Source organism: Otolemur garnettii, unplaced genomic scaffold (genome assembly GCF_000181295.1).
Source record: "Otolemur garnettii isolate 467f Iridium unplaced genomic scaffold, OtoGar3 scaffold00018, whole genome shotgun sequence".
NCBI lineage: Eukaryota > Metazoa > Chordata > Mammalia > Primates > Galagidae > Otolemur > Otolemur garnettii.
In genome coordinates this window covers 24,826,786-24,836,634 of record NW_003852413.1, presented here as the reverse complement: position 1 = coordinate 24,836,634, position 9,849 = coordinate 24,826,786, and the positions used below count along the sequence as shown (strand labels likewise).

Here is a 9,849-nt window from a genome sequence, read left to right as displayed (position 1 = left end):
GAGTTGGAGGTTGCCGTGAGCTGTGATGCCACAGCTCTCTACCCAGGGGGACAGCTTGAGGCTCTGTCTCAAAATAAATAAATAAATAAATAAAAATAGGAAAAACTAAACACCATGAGACTCTGGCCTGGGGCAACTGAGTAAGACTGTCTCAAAAAAAATTTTTTTTAAATAAAAAACACACATAACATTTACTATCTCAATCATGTTTAAGTGTTCAGTTCAATAACATTAAATACATCCCTAATATTGTGCAACCATTACCAACATCCAACTCTGCAACTCTTTCCACCTTGTAAAACTGAAACTCTATACCCTTCAAACAATAAATTCCCATTCCCCACTGTCCCTGGCAACCACCATTCTATTTTCTGTCTCTATGATCTGACTACTGTAAGTAGCTCATATAAGTGGAATCATACTATATTTGTCTTTTTATGATTGGCTTATTTCACTTGGTGAAAGTAATGAAGTCGAGGTTCATCCATGTTGTAGCAAATGGCAGAACTGACTTCCTGCTTAAGGTCAATTAATATTTCCATCCAAAATATACCACATTTTGCTTACTTATCCATTAGCTCGCTTCCATGTTTTAGCTATTGCGTGGATGTACAAATATCTCTTTGAGACCTGCTTTGAATAATTTGGAGACCCCGCTTCCCACCCATAAGTGGAACTGCTGGATCATTTAATAATTCTCTCTCTCTCTCTCTCATTTTTTTTGAGAAAGACTCTCACTGTTCACTCTGTCACCCTGGGTAGAGTGCTAGGGCATCATAACTCTAGCAACCTCAAACTCTTGGGCTTGAGAAATCAATCCTCCTGCCTCAGCCTCCTGAGTAGCTGGGACTACAGGTGCCTACCGCAATGCCTGGCTAGTTTTTCTGTTTTCAGTAGAGCTAGGGTCTCGCTCGTGCTCAAACTGATCTTGAACTACTAAACTCAAGCCATCCACCCACCTCAGCCTCCAGGAGTGCTAGAATTACAAGTATGAGCCACCATACCAAGCCTGGTAATTCTATTTTTTTTTTTTTTTTGAGACAGAGCCTCAAACTGTCCCCCTGGGTAGAGTGCCGTGGCATTACAGCTCACAGCAACCTCCAACTCCTGGGCTCAAGCGAGTCTCCTGCCTCCGCCTCCCAAGTAGCTGGGACCACAGGCGCCCGCCACAACGCCCGGCTATTTTTTGGTTGCAGCCGTCATTGTTGTTTGGCGGGTCCGGGCTGGGGATTCGAACCTGCCACCTTAGGTGTACGTGGCTGGCGCCTTAGCTGGTTAAGCTATAAGCGCCAAGCCGGTAATTCTATTTTTAATTTTTTGAGGAACTGTCATACTGTTTTCCACGGAAAATGCCTGTACCATTTACATTCCCCACCAGCATTGCACAAGGCTTCTAATCTTTCCACGTTCTTACCAATGCGTATTATTTTCTGTTGTTGTTTTTATAAATAATAACCATCCTGATGGGTATAGGGTAGTATGTCATTATAGTTTTTGTTTATTTTTGTTTTTTGAGACAGAATCTCCCTTCGTTGCCCAGGCTAGAGTGCAGTGGCATCATCATAACTCACTTTGACTTCTAATTCCTGGGTTCAAAGTGATTCTCCCATCTCGGCATCCCAAAGTACACCGGAATTATAGGTGTGAGCCACCACACCCAGCCTAACTATAGTTTTGATTGGCATTTCCCTAATGATTGTGATGTTGAGCATCTTTTCAGGTGCTTTTTGGCCATTTGTATATCTTCTTTGGAGAAATCTCTATTTAAGTCTTTTTGCTCATTTCTTTTTTTTATTTATAGAGACAGAGTCTTACTTTGTCACCCTCGGTAGAGTGCCGTGGCATCACACAACTCACAGCAACCTCCAACTTCTGGGTTTAGATGATTCTCTTGCCTCAGCCTCCAGAGTAGCTGGGATTACAGGCGCCTGTCATAACGCCCAGCTATTTTTTTCTTTTTCTTTTTGCAGTTTTTGGCTGGGGCTGAGTTTGAACCTGCCACCCCAGCTATTTTTTTTGTTGCAGTTCGGCCAGGGCCAGGTTTGAACCCATCACCCTTGGTATATGGGGCCTGTGCCTTACTCACTGAGCCAAAGACTCTGCCCAAAGAAATTTTTTTTTTTTTTTTGCAGTTTTTGGCCAGGGCTGGGTTTGAACCCACCACCTTCGGCATATGGGGCTGGAGCCCTACTCCTTGAGCTATAGGTGCCACCCCTTTTTGCTCATTTTTAAATTGGGTTGTTGGTTTGACTGGAAAATTCTTTTGCTAAGGGTAGGGAGAGAGGTGCTGTCCCAGTACACGTAAGATATTTACCAGCATCTTGGCCTCTACCCAGTAGATGCCAATAACACCTCTCCCCCTGAGTCCCCACCAGGTTGTGACAACCAGAAATGTCTCCAAACATTGCCAGTTATCCCCTGAGAACAAACCTCCCCTCCCCCACCCATTGATCCACTGTTTTAGTCCTATCACTACATTACCTAGATATCATGTAGGATAGCAAATAGGTTTTATCTCAAATGCCATCTCCAATTGATTAGTGACAGCGAGTAGCACTTTCTTTCTTTCTTTTTTGAAGACAGAGTCTCACTCTGTTGCCCTGGGTAGAATGCCATGACATCATCATAGCTCACAGCAACCTCAAAGTCTTGGGCTTAAGTGATCCTCTTGCCTCAGCCTTCCCCAGTAGCTGAGACTACAGGCGCCCAGTACAACATCTGGCTAATTTTTCTGTTTTTAGTAGAAATGGGGGCTGTTGCTCAGGGTGGTCTCAAACTCTGAGCTCAAGCAATCTACCTGCCTCAGCCTCCCTGAGTGAACCAAGGCACTTTAATTGAGAATTCTGAGGCTCCACTTGTGTTTAGCAAGAAAGAGTGTCAAGATCAATTAGCAATGTCTACCATGGGCATAGGATTGGAAAACACAGGCCATTTAGCGGCTGTTCCTAGGCTCCAAGTTCTCTCCAGTTCTCTCTAGCTTGTTACATTCATTGTAAATGACACAAAACCACTCTTTTCTATTTCAGAGAGATTTGTGCCCCCAAATGTGTGCCTTATATTGTTGTTCCATTTGTCATACCTACTATGGGACACAGACTATCAGATGGGTAGATCTGATATTCCCCAGCTATAACTTTCATCAATTTCAGACCCACACTGTGTCAAATCCCTCTTTCAAACCTGTGTCTGCATCCTGCTCCCCAGAGCTCCTGCATGTAGCTCTTATTTTCTGGAGCACCCACTGGTGTGACTATGTACCATCATCTCCTTGGGAAACTTGAGATCCCCCAGGACCCTCTCCCCACCATCTTGTTTAGAGTGCCTGGCAAACAGCAGGTATTCAATCACTACATAATTGAGGATACAATGTTGAGACTAACTCTTAGGAGCCAGCAAGGACAGAGGTTGAGACAAGGCTTGGCCAGGATCAGGACTGGGGATGAGGCCAGGGCTCTGCTGTGGGGCTCTGGTTTGTCATTAGCTGTTTTATCCAATTAAGTCATTCTTGGCTGCTAGTACCTACTGGACCCTTGCCGGCCCCCTCACTTCTCTGCCCCTAATCACAGCCAGATGCTCCTGGAGAATATGGGCAGAAGGGCAGCCCCCAGATCCCTTCCTGAAGATGACCACTGGCTGTCCACAGATGGACCTGAGTCTAGTGCTGAGAAGGCAGCCTGCCCACTGCCCAGGTCCAACCCAGGGCTGTCCTACCCATCTTGGGTGGAGCCTGTAGCTCCTCAGGAGACAGAACTGTTTGTGCTAGGCTGCTCTGCCCAGCTCTCTGGGTCCTCTGCAAGCAGCCCTGGGGCCTGGGCAGGAGCCAGAATAGGAAAGGAGCGTGTATTCAACAAGCAGAGGAGCTCAGATGGCCCCCAGAGGGATGGTAAGGCTCTGCAGGCTTCACGGGCCTGGAATAGAGCAGGGTGCCAGAGGGTGGAGCCCTGAGGCAGGGAGGGACTCCCCACTGCAGCACTCAGGGAAGAAACACCGGGCTTACCTCTCCACCCAGCCCTGGTACCCATAAGCTGTGGGACCTCAGTCCCACTAGTTTACTTCTCCAAGGCTCAGCATCCTCATTGCTAAAATGGAGATGGCGATCATGCCTGGGGTACAGGCCACCACAGGGAACAAGAGAGAGACATAAATGAGGCTTTAAATAGAAGGGCCAGAGGCAGAGGCAGTCCATGAAAGAGGGCAGTACAAGGGGTAGAGAAGGAGGCTCTCCCAACCCATCCACAGCTGTCTCCCAGCCATCCTCCCTCCTCCCAGTTGGCTGGGATGGAACATCACCCCTTCAGCTCACAGCTGGTTGCTCACGTGCGTGTGTAGGGGCCCACGTGCATGTACACACCCACAAAGACTTGCTGGACAGCCTTGGCCCGCCCCTGCGTTCTACACCTACTTGCCCAACCCTTGGTCACTCCTGTCCCACTTCCTGCCTTCCCCTGGAGAGCTTTATATTCCTGGCACCCATTCCATGGCTAAGCATGTGAGAGAAACTGTCCATGTGTGTTGGCAAGAAGCTTCCAGGACACAAGCTGCTCATTCATTTATTCATTCATCTGTGGCCCCAAGTAGCATGCAGTCTAATAGGATGTGACAATAATAGTAGTGATAAAATGATAGCTAACTTTCAAGGATGTGACCCTGTGCTGGCACTATCCAAGTGCTTTAAATACATTAACTCATTAAATCCCCACAATAACCCCATAAGATAGGTACTAGTTTCAGATCTATTTTACAAATGAGGAAACAGAGGCACAAAGACATTAAGGAGCCTCCCAAGGTCACAGAACTAATCTATGATAGGATTTGAACTCAGGCAGTTTGGCTCCAGGGTCTGCTCAGAACCACAGAAAGTGTGCACAGAAGTGATCGACAGCCCCCAGCCATTTCCTAAGGTGCAGGGGCAGCCCCAGGCCAGGACTGGCATGTGGCTGGGTTCCCCAAGGGGCCTGGCCTAGAAGCCATTGAGTCTCAACCTGGGAGCTGCCCTGGGAGACTGTGTTCTCTCACCTGGTACTGTCCTGCTCCAGGCTCAGGAGGCCTATGCCACCCCACAGACTGACCCACGGCCACCACACCATCCAGGCCACTACAGCCTCTCCCCTGGCAGTTACTGCAGCCTCTCTCCTCAGTGTCCCAGAGCTAGTCTCCCACACTTTAGCTAGAACAAGCCATCTAGAGGACAAACTTGATTTTTCTCTCTCATGCTTCCCGCTTACTACATCCTTCCAACTGATTCAAGGCCCTTCATGGCCAGGTTCCCTAGTCACTCCTCCAGCATCAAGACTCCCTGAAGTCCTCTCCAGACCCAGCCATGGGGCTTCACACATGGCAGATTTTTCAGCCAGGACCATTCTGTTCCATAAATCAACCTTTCTTCTGATGAGTTCTTGCTCATCCTTCAAACTCACAAGTGTCACTTTTTCCCAGAGATCCCTCTGACACCTCTCTCCCTCACCCCAAAAGCTAAATGCATCATCCTGGCTGAGATCTCACATGTTACCACTTGTTGACAGTGTACCCCAAAGCTCTGGGTGCCTGACAGAGCACCTGTTCAGTAAGCACATATGGACTGGACAGGAGGAAGGGAGGGTGGGACAGAAGGCAAGGGAAAGGTGGCAAGCATCTTTAAATGTCCCCAATACTGAGATATATGGAATTGAGAGCTCTTGTCTCCTCTGAAAATATTTATTATAATATCACAGCAACAAAAGGGCACAGGTTTGGCATCAGACAAGCTCAAGGTCAAACCCCAAATCTACCACTTACTGACTGTGACACTGGACAAGTTACATAATCTCTCTAAGCCTCAGTTTCCTCATCTGTAAAATGGGAATGTTAAAATCTATACTTGGTGTGTAGTTTGGGGTCTTTGACAAAATAACATACATAGAACACCCAGAGAAGTCTTTCTGCCTTCCTTGGGTTTCATGGGATGACTGACTCTCCAAGGAGCCTGGTGAAGGCTAAGCTGAAATCCTGCCTCCTAGTTATAAACCCCCCAACTGTACCTGCTCCCCTCCTTCTGGTAGGTAGGCACCCATGGAGGACCCTTCCCTGGGGAAAGGGAGGGAGGCATAAGGAAGTGGCAGAGGCCTGCTAGGTAGCAGAGGGAGAAGGGAAGAGGGGAAGGGAGGGAAGGGGAGAAGGAGGGAAAAGAAGAGCTCAGCATTGTACAGGTTTCCCCTGATGGGAGAGTCTGGGGTCTGTGCCCCTGATTCACTTGCTCACTTACTCGTTCAATATTTACTCAATATTTACTGAGACTTACTATGTGCCTGGCACTGTGCTGGGTGCTAGGGAGATGAACAGGCTAACACAGTCCCTGTGCCCAGGAAGATTCTGATCTTACTCACAGAAACACATACAAATAAGGCAATGTGAGGCAGTGGTAAGTGCTGTGAAGAAAATCAGACTGATGGAAGGGCTGAGGGTTTGGACAGAGCCATCTGGGTGTGCCTCTCTGAGGAGGTGACCCTTGAGCCAATTAAGACCCAGTTGAGAAGAAGCCAGTTACTTGTCAATCCAAGGGGGTGACAGTCTGGAGTGGGTTATGGGATGCGCCTGGGGAGAGTGAAAGATGTGCAGGTGGAGACAGGGCCTGTCTGGTGGCCACCACAAGAAGTTTTAATTTTAGCCTGTTTGTGAGAAGTCCCTGATGAATGAGGTGGAAGTCTGAAACCCAATCTTGGCTAGATGAAGCCCTAGAGACAATCTGGTCCAACACTCCCCCATTTTATAGAAAGGGAAATCAAGCGTCAGAGAAAAGATCACATTGTCAGAGTCCCTCAACTGGAATTGGCACAGGACCTGGCCTCGCACAAGGTTCTGAGGCCAGGATACCACCTTCAGCTTTTTCCTCCCTGTGTCAGTTGTAGGAGCCTCTAGTTCCATCTGGGCCAGAACTTCAGTGCCCCCACTATGCACCCCAAAGCCATCTTCCTGTCTGTCAGCCTGGTCTCCCCTGCTGCCTGGCTATTCCATGGTCATGCATCTCCCCGATGTTCCTGTTCTAAAGATGGATGATATATCAAGGCTCTACCAAACAAGCCCATCCATCACAAGGGAGGAGAGATCTCTCCCCCCACACACACAACCCAGAGAACCCAGAGCCCTGGGCTGGAAGCAAGCATCTGTTCAGGTCCTGCTCCTGGCTGCCAATTTCACTGGTCACAAGGGCTCCACCATCCATCAAAGCCAGGTGGTTCTTCCTTACCAACCATCCCCCAGAAGGTCCTCTTCCTACAAATGTCCTCCCTAGAAGATACCCCCTGCCTCCACACAGACTCTCCCTCAAATCCAGCATTGTCTGTAAAAAGAGCACTGGAGAGTCAATAGCTGCTTCCTGTAGTTTCTCACAGCTTCCTTAAGTCTAACCTCAATCTCTCCTGCTGCAGTCCATTTCTCCTGGCTGAACTTCCATCAAAACCAAGAAGACAGGGTGCCCTCTACTTACAGAAGTGATTCAAGTCTCTGCCTGTCTCCGCTACTGTTTACTACCCAAATCGGACTCTGAAGAGACAGCCCTCAGCCAGACCTGGGTCTGGCCACCATCTCCCAGTCCATCCTTAGTCCCTCCTAATTCCACTTCCCCAATCCTCTCCATGGTTCACCCAGTTCAGTCAGAAGTTCCGATCCCTCCCTTGTGAACCCAGTTACTCCCCAAGTTCAGAAGATTATGACAGGTTGGGGCTACAAAGGATCTCAGTAATTAACCTGTCTAACTCCTTCATGTTTACATTGATTTTTCTGCATTATCAATTACTTTTACATATCATAACAAATATGAAAAGAAAGACAATCATAAAAGAGAAAAAAAAATCCCTCATAATCCCACTACCCAGAGTCAAAGATTTTGCTAACAGTCTAACTTTATAAGTGCAGAAACAGGCCCAGAGAAGGAAAGTAATTTGCCTAAGGTCACACAGCAAGTGAGATGGCAGGAACAGAAGCCAAGTCTCTGTGTGATCTCCCTGAAAACTAGTGGTTCTGGCTCCACACCTGAAGCCCAGTGGTTACAGTACCAGACACATATACCAAAGGTGGCAGGTTCCAACCTGGCCTAGGCCAGTTAAAGCAACTGCAACAAAAAAATAGCCAGGCATTGTGGCAGGCTCCTGTAGGCCCAGCTACTTGGAAGGCTGAGGCAAGAGAATCACTTAAGCTCAAGAGTTTGAAGTTGCTGTGAGCTGTGACACCACGGAACTCTACCAAGGGTGACATAGCGAGACTCTGTCTCAAAAAAAAAAAAGAAAAGAAAAGAAAACTGGTGGTTCTGCACCAGCAGCTTCTTGACACACATCAGCTCCCACTGCTCTCTGCCCACACCTCCACTATGGGCACCCTTCCTCTACCACCCTTCCTCGTTCACCACCCTACACCCTTCTTCTCACCAGGCCTGCCTCAGCTCCAGTGACCATTAAAGTCAAGAGCACTGTCACTGATGGCCAACATACCCCTGAGACACAACAGCTCAACTACAGCATCCTCCTTGACTCCCCTGTCCCATCTGAGGGGCACCTGTGCCAAATTATCCATCTCCCCAACCCCAGAGAAAGTCTAGGTCCATAGAAAGAACTTAGGTCATGTGTCAAAAATAGTCCTCCCGGTCGAGTGCAGTGGCTCATGCCTGTATTCCTAGCATTCTGGGAGATGGATGGATTGCTTGAGCTTAGGAATTTGAGACTAGCCTGAGCAAGATCAAGGCCCATCTCTACTAAAAATAGAAAAACGGAAGCAAGACGATTGCTTGAGCCCAAGAGCTTGAGGTTGCTGTGAGCTATGACACTACAGCACTCAACTCAGGGGGTGAGAGTGAGATTCTGTCTCCAAAAAAAAATATATATATATATATATATTCCTTCTCTTATAACATGAAGGATTCCAGGTAGATTTACGAAAGGGCTTCCAAGTGGGAGAGATGATTTTGGAGAACTGGTATGAGGGAAGAGAAATGTGTGGGATAGGTAGAACCTCATCTAGAACTCATCTAGAACCAGAGCAGCTGAAGGCCAAAGGCCACCAATACAAAACAGAGCAAGAGTGACAGGGGACCCTTGAGGCTGGGGTATAGGGGGAAGAGCAAAGTGCTTCTTCCTGGGCCCACCACCTCTCTACTGGTCACAAACAGGTAGAGGAAGGCGAGTTAGATGGCTACTTCCCTTGCCCAGAGAGATTCCGTGTCTCTGACATCCCCTGGCTGCTCCCACTTAGCCCCCAAATCCAACTCAGAACTAGTCTGGGTTAGGCTGGGGGTGGGCAGGGAAGAGAAAAAGAAGGTGTATCTGGGGCAGTAGCCTCACAAGGCTCAACAGAATTCAGTCTTGCCTGGGGTGACCAGGGGTCCCTATGACTCTTCCACTGTCCCCTTTGGGGTCAGAGACCACTGCCTCATAAAGCTGTCTCTCCTGGGGTCCCTCCGCTGTTCTTCCAGGAGGGAAGGAGAGGTCCGAGCATAGGTGTCTAATGCCACCACCCTCAGTCCACCACCCGGCATGTGGGGGAAAGTAGGGTCCCTGTCCGCCTGCCCTCAGCCCACAGAGCTCCTATCCTCCCGCGGACAATACCCTCTCAGGGACAGCGCCCGCCGGTCGGTACATGCCCGTGCCCTCACCTGCGTGTTCCTCCCCGCAACCCGTCCCACTCAGGCCAACTCCGGCCAGTCCTACCTGCTCCGGGCTGGGGGCTCACCGCCCCGGCAGCCACCCTGAGCACCAGCACAAGGAGCCAGAGCTCGCCTTGCATAGTGGGGCCAGGACCCATCCCCGTCCCGCTCGCTGCCCCGGCCTGGCGAAGGAGGGCCCGGCTCCGGCAGCGCGGTCCCGGGGCGGGCAGGCGGAGGGG

At 49.1% G+C, this 9,849-nt stretch overlaps 1 protein-coding gene across 1 annotated transcript in view; it reads right to left on the bottom strand.

The window, feature by feature from the left end:
* PLXDC1 (plexin domain containing 1) overlaps nucleotides 1-9,843 on the bottom strand; it is a 79,609-nt gene extending 69,766 nt beyond the window's left edge. Inside the window, exon 1 of the mRNA XM_003786430.3 lies at nucleotides 9,675-9,843. Within this exon, the coding sequence (XP_003786478.2) occupies nucleotides 9,675-9,768 (94 nt within the window). The 5' untranslated portion in view covers nucleotides 9,769-9,843. The remainder of the gene's footprint in view (nucleotides 1-9,674) is intronic.
* Between the last annotated feature and the right edge of the window lie 6 nt (nucleotides 9,844-9,849).